Consider the following 15,966-nt stretch of genomic DNA (forward strand, 5'->3'; position numbering starts at 1 on the left):
ACATCTTGGATCTCCTCACTTGACTGACTGTAAGCTCCTTGGAGGCAGGGCCTATTTTTTTCCCTTTTTCTGTCTCCAGAACCTAGCATAGCTGGACCTATGATTTCATTGGTACAGGGAACTTTTGCTTCATAGGCGTCTTCTCCACAAAACCTATTGTCTTATAGTTGCCTAAAACAGCAGTTTTCAGGCCCCCAGATCCTTTCATGGAGACCCCAAAGTCAAAACTGGTTTAATAATAAGTTAATAATAAAAATAGTTTCATTTCCAACATGGCAAATATCAACAGATATCACATAACCCACATAAACGAAAGCTCTTTGGTGGGGGTTGGGGGAGGAATGGAGTCTTTAGTAATTTTTAGAGAATAAAAGGGCTCTTGAGACCAAAACATTTGAGAAGTACTGGGGTAGAGCACCAAGATGTTAGGTGATTTGTCCAGGGTCACACAGTCAGTTTGTGTCACAGGTGGGGTCTTCCTGGCTTGCAGGCCAGGGTCCAACACAATTCTTCTCTTAGATAATAAAGCAGATGCTTAATGAATGGTCATTTAATTGAATTATATTAAAAGGAAACCTAAGGGGGCAGCTAGGTAGCACCGGCCCTGGATTAAGGAAGACCTGAGTTCAAATCCAGCCTCAAACACTTGATACTTACTAGCTGTGTGACCCTGGGCAAGTCACTCAACCCTCATTGCCCCACAAAACAAAACAAAACAAAACAAAACAAAACAAAGGAAACCTAAGTCTTAGCCTGTGAAACATATTTGTATGCCCATGAGCAGTAATTCCTAATTCAGATTATTTCAGGACTGTTGCCAATAATTCTCCAAACTCTTAATTCATTGCAGATTGAAGCATACTTTACTTTTTCTTGGGTTCTTTTTTTCTCTGTGTTTCCTTTCACAACAGATTAACCTGGAAATATGTTTTGCATGACTGCACATGCATAACCTGTATCAAATTGCTTGCCTTCTCGATGGGGGGGGTGGAGGGAGGGAAGGGTGGGAGCGAAATTGGAACTCAAAATTTATTCTAAACGAATGTTAAAAATTGTTGGAGACAATGAAATATTAAAATTTAAAATAATTAATTTATATATATGCAACAGTTTTAGTGTTTAGTGGGGAAAATATTGCTTTAAAAAATTAGAAGAAAGAAATGTGCACAAATTATGTGCAGCCCAACCCATTGGTGAATGACAGATGTGAAATGTGGAATGACAGGGAGAGGGTGGGCAATTTAAGACACTAGACATCATCAAATTAGGCTGGCTAAGGAGAGAACAAAAAGCTTGAGAAAGAGATAACAATGCTTGGGATAAAGAAAATTAAAATGCCACAGTAGAATGAGACACATCGCAGCCAGAGGGAAAAAAGAGCTAGTATTTTCTTGACTCTGAAGCATGTGATCAAAAAAGGCCAGAACCACCCCCAGGTCACCAGAGCCTGTGTGCCTCCTTCATTTCTTAAAAAAAAAAATAATAAATTGTTACGAAGAGCCTCAGAGAAGGAAAAAAGGAAGAAACTGGTCAATTTTCCTCAAAATTTTAAAGGAGGGGAGCTCCAGGGACCCCCCACTAGCCTTTAGACCAGCCATTCTTAAAGCTGGGGTCTGTGACCTGATTTGATTGTTTTACAACTGCATTTCAATAGAATCGGCTTCCTTAGCAATCCTTCACATTTTATTTTATGCATTTGAAAAGATCATTCCAAGGACTCTAGAGTTTTCCCCAGCTGCCTGCACTAAGCACAGGGCCTGGCCCGTAGTCGACCCTTAATAAATGTTTATCCACTGATTGATTGATTGATTGATTAAAGGGGCCCAGGACACAAGACAGGTTAAGAATCCCTGGACTAGGTTAAAATGCAAACTCCACCATCTGGCATTTAGAGGCCTTCTGAATGTGGCTCTGGATTCTTTTGTTTGTTTTTTCACTTTCCTCACAAGTAAAATAAGCTGGCCCCAGACAACCTCTAAGGTTCCTTCCAGCTCTGTCTCTGGGATAAGGAGAGAAGTTTGAAGATGTGTAAGACACCACTTGTTGCTCATGCTGTGTGTTATGGGGATCTCCTGATTTCTCTCTGGGCCCTTGTTTCCTCATGACAAAAATTGTCAATATAATTGTTAATAGAATGATGGAAAATTATTATTATTATTATTTTTAATATTTAGCAGGGCAAGGGGGGTTAAGTGACTTGCCCAGGGTCACACAGCTAGTAATTGTCAAGTGTCTGAGGTAGGATTTGAACACAGGTCCTCCTGCATCCAGGGCTGGTGTTTTATCCACTGCACCACCTAGCTGCCCCCATGACAGAAAATTATTAATACCAAATGTAATATGGACTGCCACTCCCTTAAATGATCCTGGTAATGTCAGAATTTCAGTAACATTCTTACATTCCTACTCTTAAGATATTTACTATTGACTAGGTTGAGCCGAACCACATCCAAAGTCCCCCCACTCAGATTTTATCTTGTAAAGGGACCTAGCTGAAGCTGGATCCCAGTCTCTAATGTCCTCCCCACCCCCCCCCCACCACCCCCGCCTCTTTTCCTTTAGGATTCATGGCATGAAGAGCAAAACAGTCAGAATGAAGTGAATCTCCTTGCCGGGACTGCCAAGGGCCACTGGGGTCTCATCTGGCCTCCTCCTCCTCTTCTAAAGGTCTAAGAAGCTTTTGCAAGGGTCTTGGAGTTGGAATATCCATTGCGATCTGTACTCCATGGGACATCCCTCTGGGTTGGCAGGTTTGCTAGCCTGTTATCTCAAATTAAGCCATTTTATTTTTCGGCTCCTGGTTTTGATTTCTTTCAGGACTTCACACTCTTGAATGCTGGTAGGGGGCAGAGTTGGATTGACTGATCTCTAAGAACCCTCCCAGCTCTAAAATACTCCATTTATCCCATGAGAAATACTTACTCAATTGAGACGATGACAGAGTTCAGTTCCTCCGCCATTTTTGAACACAGTTCATCATAATAGCTAATTCCTGAAAGAGACAGAATGACGGGTGTGAGATCCACCATATTTTAAGTCGTCAACTGCTCTTAAATCATAAAATAACCATAGGTGGTTCTGGGACCAGCCTTGGACTTTTAACCCCTCGACACAATCTCAGTGAAGGCAGAATCCTCAGAGTTTAAAAATCAAAAGCCAAAAGATGAAACCTTTGCATTCGTCCAATGGCCTAACATCATTGAAAAAAATAGCAATCGCTTTTTCATACCTACATAAGCATATGAAAAATTTTTTCACATTGACATAGGTCCTATGGATATGGCAAAAGGAAGGGCTTCGTCAGACTTTTGCGGTGGCCAACATGCTAACTTACTCTGGGAGATAAAGGAATATTTTTTGAAGAAGGTAGAATAAAAATAAGCCACAATTCTAGCAAGGTGAAGTTCCTACAAAGAAGGTAAAATAAAAATAAGCCACAATTCTAGCAAGGTGAAGTTCCTACAAAGAAGGTAGAATAAAAATAAGCCACAATTCTAGCAAGGTGAAGTTCCTACAAAGAAGGTAAAATAAAAATAAGCCACAATTCTAGCACGGTGAAGTTCCTATCAAATTCTCTATGAATCGAGCAGCCCAAATTTCAGTTTTGCCCCAAACTCTGCTTTCTATCTCCCACCTTTAGACCTCTGCATAGGCCATCCCCCACACCTGGTATGCACTCTCTCACCTCAATCCCTCGAGAATGCCATTTCCTTCTCTAACTCATTTTACAGAGGAGAAAACTGAGCTAGGAGGTATCTGAGGTCAAATTTGAACTCAGGTCTTGCGACTCCTGGCCCAGCTCTTTGTACCCAGTTATTTACACTCTCTCTCCCTTTGGAGTGTGAGCTCCTTGGGACCAGGGACCGACTGTTTTAGCCTTTCTTTGTGTCCCCACCACTTAGCACAGTACCTGGAACATACCAAGTGCTTGCTAAATGTTGACTTCAATGCCTGAAATGAAAGAAACCGTTCTAAGACATAAAATCCAGTGGTTCAGCTCTTCTCTTAGCACAAACAGAATTCCCAAAGGCGGAAGTCGGGTATTTCTTTTAGGAGGCTGGGAAGGAGAACGCAGGGCCAGCTGCAGAGCCGCACTCCGCCCCGCCCCCACTCTGTCCTTGACACATTCGGCCTTTGTCGGGCAGTGTAGTTTTTGATTGTTTGTTTTTTGTTTTTGTTCTTCGGTACACTGGCTGCCTTTGTATTCCACCTCCCACATAGCCAGACCTTCTGGCTAGCTGCCTTTGCACTGGCCAACCGCCCTGACTGGAATGCATTTTCATTTTCACCATCATCATCACTCACATTTATATGACACCCACCATATGCTAAGTGCTTAACAATGATTGCAACTGCCTCTCTCTTCCTTTAAGAAGCCCAGGTACTACCTTTTGCACGAAGTTTTGCCTCATCCCTCTCTTTCCACACTACCTTATAGTGAACTATTTTGTGCCTATTACCATTGATTTACTTTTTTTTTTTAAGACAATCAGGGTTAAGTGACTTGCCTAGGGCCACACAGCTAGTAAGTGTCTGAGATTGGATTAGAACTCAGGTCCTCCTCACTCCAGGGCAGATAACTCTATCCACTGTGCCACCTAGCTGATCCTTGATTCACTTTTCATTGATGCTGTATTTATTTCTGTGGATACTTATTATCTTGTTCAACAGAATACAAACTCCTTCCAAGTAAGAACCAGTTCATTCTTGGTACTCGTCTATCTGGCACATGGTCATTTGTATAACCTGAAGTCCAACAAAGAGTTCCTTAAAATTAGTCTGCCCATACCGGACCACCACTTTAACATGCTTATGGTAACTCCCATGTGATGCTTTGGACCTCAGGGTGCTGTCTGAAGCTTAGCCTGGGGTTCAGGGACAAGGCAGTTTTCATAAGATCCATGGAGCAAATGGAGTCCTGTGAAGGGCACCAGGAAAGGCTGCCCCGCTGCCCTTCTCCACCCCGCCGCCCATGGCTACTGGGCTCAGTCTGGGGCTGAGATCGTAGATTTCCACTTGGAAGGGGCCCGAGAAGCCATCTAGTCCAAAAGGAAGGGTGAAAGGGCATGAACCAGAGATTGGGAACCGGAACAGACTTTGAAATTCAATGCTCTCATTTTACAGGTGAGGAGACCGAGACCCAGACAAACCGGGTGACCTGCCCAACATCACACAGATTAATTCGCAGCCAGGCCAAGATTCAAATCCCACTGAGTCTAAATCCAGGAGCATTTCTCTTGTACCGTGATATTCTCAGAGTTTAGGATAGTTGTTTTTTTGGAGGGAAATAGATGGTAGATGTTTTGTTTATTATAATTAGTTTTATTTGGGGGAAATGGTTTTTAGATATGATCAAGAGGTTCATGCTTATTGTGCTCAAGGCATGGAAGATACCTTGACACAGCCTATAGACAGTTCTTAAAAAAAAACCCAAACCACTGAAACTAACAAGACCCCTCCTGGACAAATTCCATCCAAAGCCATTAGGGGGTTTCCAAATCATACTTTTCTTTCTTTCTTTCTTTCTTTCTTTCTTTCTTTCTTTCTTTCTTTCTTTCTTTCTTTCTTTCTTTCTTTCTTTCTTTCTTTCTTTCTTTCTTTCTTTCTTTCTTTCTTTCTTCCTTCCTTCCTTCCTTCCTTCCTTCCTTCCTTCCTTCCTTCCTTCCTTCCTTCCTTCCTTCCTTCCTTCCTTCCTTTTTTTTTTTGGTGAGGCAATGGGGGTTAAGTGATTTGCCCAGGGTCACACAGCTAGTAAGTGTTAAGTGTCTGAGGCCGGATTTGAACTCAGGTCCTCCTGACTCCAGGGCTGGTGCTCTATCCACTGCACCACATAGCTGCCCCCCCAAAACATACTTGCGCTTGCCAGGGCCCATCCTCCTCCATGGATGTAAATCACGCCGCTCTTCAGTGGTTCTTTGGCCTTTGGGAAACCTTCAAAAACCCTGACTTCGACGCCGTCAAAATCGGTATCAGTGATCTGGACGTTGGCAGACGACCACGCGCTTTTCCTGCCGAAAGAAACGATGATGAAATTCAGGGCGATGAGGTGGTGTGTAAGGCCCACGTACTGGATCAGATGACTCTGAAAAGCAAAGCAGAAGATTCAAGAGAAATGTTCGTATCGATTTTTTTTTTTTAATTTTTGTGGGGCAATGAGGGTTAAGTGATTTGCCCAGGGTCACACAGCTAGTAAGTGTCAATTGTCTGAGGCTGGATTTGAACTCAGGTCCTCCTGAATCCAAGACCAGTGCTTTATCTACTGCTCAACCCCCATTCATAATCGATTTTAACAGAAGCTCACCAACACTGGTGCTTATTCAATCCTCATTTACTGAGTGCCAATGGGGACATGGGGGGCCGGGCCTCATACACAGGAAGGAACTACAACGACAACTAGCATTTATATAGTGCTTTGAGATTTGCAAAGCACTGAGCAAGCGTGTGCTGTTTCATTTGGTCATCACAATAACCCTGTGAAGTAGACACTATTATGATTCCCATATTAGAGATAACAATACTGAGGATGAAGATAGTTAAGTGAGTTGCCCATGGTCACACAGGTAAATAAGTGTATGAGGCAGGATTTGAACTCAGTTCTTTAGGACTCTAACTGTAACTCATTCTATCCACTGCCTTTAGGCAGACAATGTCTACAAGGTGTACGCAAGTCACACAAACACACACATACACACACATATACCCCAATATCTGATGCTCACGTTCCAATGGCAAAAGGTATAAATAATAGCTTCCATTTATGTGGTGTCTTTCCATACAGTATCTCATCTGAGGCTCACGACAACCCTATGGGGCAGGAGCTATTATTATCTTCCTTTTATGAGATTCAGAGAAGTTAGGTGACTTATCCAGGGCCACGCAGGTAGTGAGTGTCTGAGGCAGAATTCAAACTCTGGACCCCAAAGTCCAGGAGTCCATCCACAAGAGCACCCTGCCTAAGAGGACATGCATCCACCACTCAAAGCACCAAAGGTAGGCCAAAAAATATTTGTACGTTGTTTGTTAACTATCCTTTGTGATGTTAGTCACTCCCTAATTATCTAATGTCAAGCCTTTGCCTTTCTCAAGAATGCAATTTTCATAAACAAAAACTTAATAAACAAACATTCTTAAGTTGCCTACTGTGCTGAGCATTGGATCGAGTACTTGGAATACAAAGATTTTTTTAAATGATAGATCTTTGCCCTCACAGAGCTTAGAGTTGGATAGGGGCAGAGGTGGGGAGAGGAGGAGATGGGAGGCACGCACAAATAAGCATGAAACAATCAGTCAGTCGTTCAAAAAGCATTTATTAAGCACCTGCTATGTGCTGGGCACTATGTTAATCACTGGAGATAGAAAGAAAGGCAAAGGACAGTCCCTGTCCTCAAGGAGTTCTCAATCTAACGGGGAGACAACAAGCAAATATGTATAAACAAGTTGTGTACGGGATAAGCAGGAATTCACCTAGCTGAGGGAAAGCCCCGGAATTCAGAGGGATTGGCAAAGGCTTCCTGGAGGAGGAGGGGCACAGGGGAGAATAACAGACATAAAGTTTAAGTCCCCGCTGACAAGTGCTAGGAGAATTAGGGGAGAGGAAGGTCCCTTTCCCTTGGTGAGGTCAGAGAGGACTTCTGGCCAGAAGCGGCATCTCAGGTGGGCTTCGAAGGAAGGCATCAACTTCAGAAAGAGACGAGGGAGGAGTCTGTTGTCAAGACTGGGGCTAATCTAAGCAAAGTTGTGGAGACAGAAGGGGTGGGCCAAGAACGAAGGACGGGGAGTAATCCAGTTTAGGGAATACATGCTATGGAGTAGAAAGTAAAGCAAGCTTGAATCCACAGAAGTGGAAGGAGGAGAGGGTTTGCTTTTGTCACTTCTGATGACCACGGTGCTGTAGATGAAATTGTCGTTCAGAAACAGTATTAACAGGTCCTTTCGAAGCAAGAGATACAGTCTACTGACTCACAAAAGGGTTGTGCAGGAGGCGCCAGCAATTCCATGCCTGGGTTCTAGGAGGAGACTGAAAAACTTTGTAGGGGAAACTCTGGTGGAAGAAGTGGTTACTGTGGTGTGATCAGAGGCAGTTACAGAGGGGGAGATGGTGGACCTAATGGATTTAATGGAGTAGGTGGTAACCATGGAGATGCTGCTGGTTCCAACAGTGGAAGGGGTTACGGTGCTGTTAGACAAGGATGTGGAAACCAAGGAGGTAGGTGTGTATGGTGGTGGTGTGGGAGGATGTGATGATTACAGTGAAGGAGGATATTTGGCAATTATGCTGCTCATAGAGGGCGGCAGCAATCAAATTGTGATCCCGTGAAAGGAGGTGGTTGGGGCAGAAGGAACTCAGACAGTCCCGGTCATTGTGGTTATGGATCTGGGGTTGTAAGTAGTGGCTATGGCAGCAGACGTTTCTAAAAACTCATCAGAAAAGGGCCACAGTTCTTTGAAGGAGAAAGGGTGAGGAATCATCGGGAAAGTGACTGGGTACTTGGAGACAGTCATCCCAACGCATTAGAGGAACTATGAAAATTGACCACAGACGGAACAAGAATCTTGGGTCAGAAAAGTTATTGCTCAACTGCAATGCCTTTGCTTAAACAAGCAGAAGCTTAAAACTTTAAACTTGGGCCTAATTAGGAAATCCTCATTCATGCCTATCCCAGCCATGGTTTGCAAAGAGGGTAACAATGTAGTGTCACAGAGATGTGGGCCCCTGAGGTCTTTGATCCATTGTCGTTTACTCTGTTCTTCTCTTTTCAATAGACTGTACATAGAGTCCTATAAATTGAGGTGGTGGCACCTACAGTCAACAAAAAGGCAGGAATTTTTAGCTTCTCAATATTTTTGTAGTTCAGTGTTTCTGTATTTGAGTAGAGAAACTTTAACGAAATGCTGTTTTGAAAGTCCGTAAGTGAACATTTCATATGGCAGGAGACAGTGAGACAGAATGGATACAGAACTCACCTTGATGTCAGGAAGACCTGGACCCCAGGCCCATCCCTGACACACATTGGCTGTGAGATTCTGGGCAAGGCAACTATCTAAGCTTGTAAATTGGAGACAAGGAGGTAATCTTTAGTGGTAGGAATTCCCCACCAAGCCCAGTTGAAAAAAAAAATCCAAAAGTTGAAAATCAGAACTAAAGAAGGAAAGTTAGAAGTACTTTGGATAATATATTACAGAAACAAGCATCGAAAAAACAGGGTGTTCATGTGGCGTATGTTTCTATGCATGTAGTGTATACACCCTGGATTTGGAGGCTAAGAGGCCTTGGATTGACTCTCGCCTCAGACACTAGGCGACACTTCAGCTTTTCCATTTTTAAAAATGAGAGGGTTCGGGCAGCTAGGTGGCGCAGTGGATAGAGCACTGGCCCTGGAGTCAGGAGGACCTGAGTTCAAATCCAGCCTCAGACACTTAACACTTACTAGCTGTGTGACCCTGGGCAAGTCACTTAACCCCAATTGCCTCGCTAAAAAAAAATAAATAATAAATAAATAAAAATGAGAGGGTTCGGGCAGCTAGGTGGCACAGTGGATAGAGCACTGGCCCTGGAGTCAGGAGGACCTGAGTTCAAATCCAGCCTCAGACACTTAACACTTACTAGCTGTGTGACCTTAGGCAAGTCACTTAACCCCAATTGCTTCACAAAACAAAACAAAACATTTAAAAAAAAATCAGAGGGTAGGATTTTTTGCTTCCTCAAGCCTCTTCCCCCTTTAAACCCTATGGCTTTCCCCCCATTTCCTCCATTGAAAGGGAAAGGATCTTGTGATTTGTTTGTATGGGCATCTGCAGCACTTAGCACCACATCTAGCATATATACAGATAAAGCATCTATTAAGACCTTATTATTTATCATCACATGTTCAGTCAATTGGGACCAAATTTAACACTCTGAGGATGCTTACTTAATTATTGACTAAAACTGCTGATGGGGAGGTTGGTGATTTCCAAGTCTGGTTTTGCAATCTGTACCCCAGGGTATCCCCAGTACACCAAGGGTGGACCAAAATCAAAGTAAAGCCTTTAGTTCCCCTTATGAAATAACTAGCTTGATGATTTTTTAAAAATTTCAATGTCTGGCACTTTTAGGGAAGGGAGGATATTTTTAAATTATCAAAGGATAATGAATTGAAACTTCACAAAGGCTTCTAATCACTGTCTAAAAGGTCGCTGCAAGAAGAATCATGCCTAGTAAGGCTTCTTGGTTACAAAAAAAGTTCATGAGAAAAGCTTTAGCAATGAGAAGCACGGGGAGGGAGAAGAGAAAGATGAAACAGAAAGTATGAAAAATCAAGAGAAGATCTACGAAGAGGAACCGACTCCCTTCTTTCTGGGTCCCATGTGGAGATCAGCCTTCCACTTCCAAAAGGGGAATATCCAACAGGAAAAAAGAACTATGACTAAATAAAGCAGGGGGCGGGGGACTAGGGCATATGCCTCTAGGGTGTATTCTGGGCTCCCCAGGGGTAGGAGAAAGTACTGAGATCAAAGAGGTAGCCTACTTTATGTATTCATACAATCCTCTTACCCATCCAGGCTCCATCCCAGTAAGATTTAGAACTGATGGGGGGGGGGGAGAACTGATGGACAAGACGATTCTGTAGGGGTGTTTGGGAAAGAACTACAAAAAGAAACCTATTACCAAAGGTTCCCAAAACGAGGATGAAACTGTCACCTCTCAGGGCAAGATGATCATGAAGCAGTAAACCTTTGGATGAGTTCATATTTAAGAGATGCTAAAGATAGACAAATTCTGCCATTCATTCATTCACTAAATATTGACACCATGCAGACTACAGAGAGAGCTCTTCATTGGGGAGGACAAAGTTTAGATAGGACATATTCCCAGAAGATCCCCAGTGAACCAAGAGCTTTCCAAAATCTTCAGGAGAAAAATCTCTAGTTCTCTTTGTGAAGCAACTGGCTTGATATTGATGCAAATATGTATTTCAAGACTTAAAGTTTCAGGGAAGGTGCAGACCTACATTCCCTATACCAACGGAATCCCAGGTCCAGGTGCATTAGAGAGGTACAGAACCACAAAATCATACAATTTCGGAATTGGAAGGGACCTTGTTGGCCACCTATTCCAAGCCCCAAAGTGAGGTGTAGACAAGGTAAATGCCCAGGGTCACAGAGGCAGTAAATGACATAGGCAGGGCCTCTAAACTCCAAATGCTGTGATCTCTTTCATGATATCACATCATGACTTGATGACTGCAAAGATGATTTCCATTACCATAACACTGATTCAATAAAATCCGAATTAGTCACTAACTGGAAGAATTTCAGGTAGTAAAACACAGGTCTTTTTGAGAAAGAGGGGAATTCCCAGAGCCCTCAGTATAAGCATTACTATTTAAGGTTGTCTTTTTTCTTCCCTGTAGAAATGTCAAGAGAGAAAGAAAAGTGTTGTATGACCCCAAGGTCCTATCCAGTTCCTGAAACCAAGGCCATGTCCTGTTTGTGCTTCTCATCGAAGCCCTCTAAAGGTGGAGAATTCTTCTGACCTGAGTCAAGTGTAGCCCCATGACCTCAAGATCTGCCTTGCTGACCCTTTCCTATCTCCCCAAGCATGCCCCCAACTCTAACCTTAAGTCACTACTCTGCCCACTGAATTGGAAAGATCTTGGTCCATAGGTCTCTCCATCACCAGACTCCCTACGCCCTGGGGTAAAGCACTCAAACCTGAGAAAGCCATATGCAACCCAAAGTCACACCTGAGCAAGAAGTTTGTCAATCTGGATTCTAAGAACCCAGCTGACACCTCTCCCTCCATCTCAACCTTCAGTAAAGTCTATCTTTATAATATATTTCTCATGATCATCTGATACATACACGTATACATAGATATACACGTACATACATTTATACATTTGTATATACTTATACATATGCATATGTGTACCTATATATAGATAGGTTCACACATGTATATAGGGATGTATACAAGAAAACACTAGGTACCCACACAGCATGTTCTCAAATAAAAGTCACATTTTCCTTACTAAAAATAAGGGAGACAAACCTTTTGTTACTGCAAATTACTTTATAAGTTATGGTATATAAAAGGGATTCCCAGCTTCGCATCCAATCCTCCTTCATCTCCTTTTGTTCTACCATGTATATGAAAATGCTCATTTTATTTGCTGTTAAATTTAGAATTTTTACAAATGGAAAGAAGATTAAGATGAAGGTAATTTTTTTTTAAAATGACAACATGCCACCTTAGTTCAGCAATAGTCATTCACAAGAGATGCTTTTAGCTCGGGTGGCCCAGGTATATTCCCCACATGTTGCAGGGTTTCTAAAAAGCCACACCCACTAGAACCCCTGTAGCTGGACTGTCCATTGTTTTGTTTTTTTGTTTTTGTTTTTGTTTTTGTTTTTTTGGTGAGGCAATTGGGGCTAAAAGTGACTTGCCCAGGGTCACATAGGTAGTGTTAAGTGTTTGAGGCTAGATTTGAACTCAGGTCTTCCTGAATCCAGGGCTGGTACTCTATCCACTGCGCCACCTAGCCGCCCCCTGGACTATCCATTGTTAATGTTATCCCTCTGATGCCAACTGGTCCTGATACCAGTTTTCTCTACCTTGCTTCACAGAACCCATCAACGACAGGTAGTAACAGGTCACACACAAGACTTAAAGCAAAAACAAAAGCCTCCGACATCTGGTCACCTCCCGGTACAAATCCTCCGAGTGAGGCCAAGACTGTGCACCAGGGGTCCATCGCCTTTAGGAGAGCAGGGCTGATAGTTTTTGTTTCTCCCTCCTGCCCCCCCCCCCACTAGAGAGTCCAGCAATCTCAGGGAAAGGGTTACAGAAGCAGCAAACTTGGTAGAGTTTTACAAGGTAAGAATCATACAACTGTTGATTTAAGGCTGGAAAGAACCCAAGAAGTCATCTTAGCGAAACCCTTCATTTCATAGAGAAAAAACAGTCCCAGGGAGCAGGGGAAGTCATTTGCCCAAAACCACACAGGACAAACATTTGAACTCTGATCCACCTTTCCAACTTTGTGGCACTCCCCTCCACAAACTCTCTGGTCCAGCCAAACTGGCTTTTTTATTCCTTTTTGACTGTCTTTCATACAAAGCACTCCATAACTCATGTTTTTGTTTTAAAACTAAGTGGTTTTTTAAAATTTATCTTGGGAGAGATTCTCATTACAATTTCCCTCAGTAATTCTCTCTCCCCTCCTCCCCTTCCCAAATAGTTAGCCTATATTATAAATAATGTTTTTAAAGACAAAAAAAAGCAGGGAAAGGAGAAATCGGTATTCGATAACTCAAAAACTTCTGGTGCAATATGCCACTCTTGGGAGAGTGCAGTGGAGGTGTCTTTTCATATCTCTCCTTTTAAGCCGTACTTGTTCTTTGTAATTTCACCACATTCACTTTTGATGTGGGGGTGTCACTTCTTTCCATTTACACTGTCGTGTAGTCAAACTGCCTATTATTTTCTTGGTTCTGTTTACTGACTCTTGATCAGTCCATTCCAAGATTCTCTGCATTCATCATATGAATTATTTCTTAAAACACAGAAACATTTCATCTCATCCATATGCCCAAATTCATTTGCCAATTGATGGGTACTGGCTATGCTTGGAATGTTCTTCCCTCCTCACCACCTAGTATTCTTCAAGGCTCAGCTTTCCCGATGAGCCCATGAGCTGACGCCCTCCCTCCAAAATCATCTTGTATCTACTCAGTATATCCCTACGTAGGAACACCTCTCTCTGATCATTATTAGCAAAGGGGAGGACAGAATCCATTAGTCTAACCAGCTAGCAGGTGTGATCAGCTCACTGTTTCCCCCCATCCCAGAACCTCAGAGTTGGACAGGACCCTGGAGACCACCTGGCCCAATCGTACAAGAATGCCTTTGACGAGATACCCAACAAATGTTTATCCAATCTTTGCTTGAAAACCTCCCGTGAAGGGAGAGCCCAATAGATCCCAATGCAGCACATTCCCCTTGGGAATGGCATCTATTTGTTAGCAAGATTTTCCCTTCATACTCTGGTCCCTTCCTGCCTTTCCAGGCTTCTTCCATCTTACTCCCTTCAATATACTCTGGCCTCTTTGCTGTTCCTTCCACAAAACCCTCCATTCTGCTGACTCCTGACATTCCCACTGGCTGTCCCCCATGCCTGGGATCCTCTCCCTCCTCACCCCCACCCCTGGATTCCTTCAATTCTCAACTAAAATCCCACCTTCTGCAAAAAGCCTTTCCTGGCCCTCTTAAACCTCAGTGCCTTCCCTCTGTTAGTTATCTCTAATTTATCCTGAATATATCTTGTTGATATATGGTTATTTACATGTTGTCTTGCTCATTAGATTGTGAACTCCTTGAGGTCAGGGACTCTTTTTGCTATTCCTTTTACCACTAGAGCTTAGCACAGTGCCTGGCATATAGTGGGTGCTTAATAATGCTTGCTTATTTGACTTGACTGTCATCAAGCCAAAATGTGTCCCCTATGCAAATCTTGACCATCTCTCATAACTCTACCCTCTGTTGCCAAGCTTAACATAGCTCACCCTCCATTTACATCCAGTTTCAAGAGTTTAGATGTCTAATCTATAGGTTATTCTGCAGGGAATCATTCTTGGGAATGGGGGGAAAAAGAACATATCAGTCTCCCTTTCCTGTTTCTATACTCTATATACTCCATAAGAAAGCTATAAAAATTATATTACCTATGTGCGTTCCCAAAGGAAGACCAAAGCTGCCTTTGATTAGAGGTGATGGCTTTGAAGGTTCCCTCCATCTATAAATCCCAACATTCCACAATCCTATATAGGCACCCCGACCTGACTTAGAGTTAGGAGAGACTGAGAGTCAACTGAGCCCAACTCCATCATTTTACAAGTAAGGTAAGTAAGTCCCAGAGAAATTAAATGATTGGTCCAGTGTTACACAGCTAGTAAATGTCTGGGCTGACTTGGCAGGGCTCCCCCTGTGTCAGGGGCTGATATGGATTTTAGGAATTCTAGTCAATGTTTTATTTTTATGAATTCTAATCAAAGGTGATGTATAAGCACTAAATTGAAAAAAGCAAAATTCCCAGCTTCAGCAAGCAGAAAGGGTTTTTCTTTTCCTGTCCTTCATCGGACTTCTGAAATTCATGATGCAAGACGACTTCTGAATGAGGAGTTAATCTTGCACGTGTGAAGGCCAGTGGGGAACAAATCGGATGCTGCCTTTTCTAAATATTAATGCAGCGACATATAATGTACGCAATATGGCCATATTCCAGTTCTCTAACACCTCAAGTGGCTATGATTTCATCAGTGTGGGGTAGCCAAAAGTTCCCAATCTATCTAAAACCTATCAGATGGTCTTGGAGAGTTGCCAGGATTAAAAAAAAAAATGTTCATCCCCTTGCGGCTGAAACTTTCTACACCTAGGTTGGTCCCCAGATAGCAGACACTCAGCCCATTGGACCTATAATTGTGGCACTTCCAAGTTGGCTAGACCTGTCAGGGCTTAAACACCATTGGTACGACCTTCAACATCCCGAGGTCATCTCCTTACTGTGATGAAATACATAGGGCTTCAGGCCGCACAGAGGATAGAATACAGGAGCTAAAGTCAGGAAGATGGGAGTTTAAATCTTACCTCAGACATTTACTGGCTTTATGACCCTAGGCAAGGTACTTAACCTCTCTCAGCCTCAGTTTCCCCATCTGTAAAGTGGGGATAGTAATAGCACCTATCTCCTAGGGTTATTGTGAAGATAAAAATGAAATAAAGTTTGTAAAAGACTCTGAAACCCTTAAAAGCACTATATCCATATCCATGTAAGTTATTCTTATTTTTATTATTCAGGGAAGGATATGTAAAAAATATAGACTCTCTACTACTAACCTCCCCAACATAAATAATCCTTTCAATGGTACAGATTACAATTAGGTCCATGCCTGCCTGCCCATCCCGGGAGACTCTCCTTCAGCTCC

At 42.8% G+C, this 15,966-nt stretch overlaps 1 protein-coding gene across 1 annotated transcript in view; it reads right to left on the reverse strand.

Annotated features, from left to right (window-relative positions):
* Positions 1-15,966, reverse strand: part of NCEH1 (neutral cholesterol ester hydrolase 1) — a 60,413-nt gene that overhangs the window by 13,824 nt on the left and 30,623 nt on the right. Inside the window, exons 2-3 of the mRNA XM_043992831.1 lie at positions 5,854-6,082; positions 2,923-2,992 (exon numbers count right to left, since the gene is read on the reverse strand). Coding sequence (XP_043848766.1) covers positions 2,923-2,992; positions 5,854-6,082 — 299 coding nt within the window. The remainder of the gene's footprint in view (positions 1-2,922; positions 2,993-5,853; positions 6,083-15,966) is intronic.

This window comes from Dromiciops gliroides, chromosome 3 (genome assembly GCF_019393635.1).
Source record: "Dromiciops gliroides isolate mDroGli1 chromosome 3, mDroGli1.pri, whole genome shotgun sequence".
Taxonomy (NCBI): Eukaryota; Metazoa; Chordata; class Mammalia; order Microbiotheria; family Microbiotheriidae; genus Dromiciops; species Dromiciops gliroides.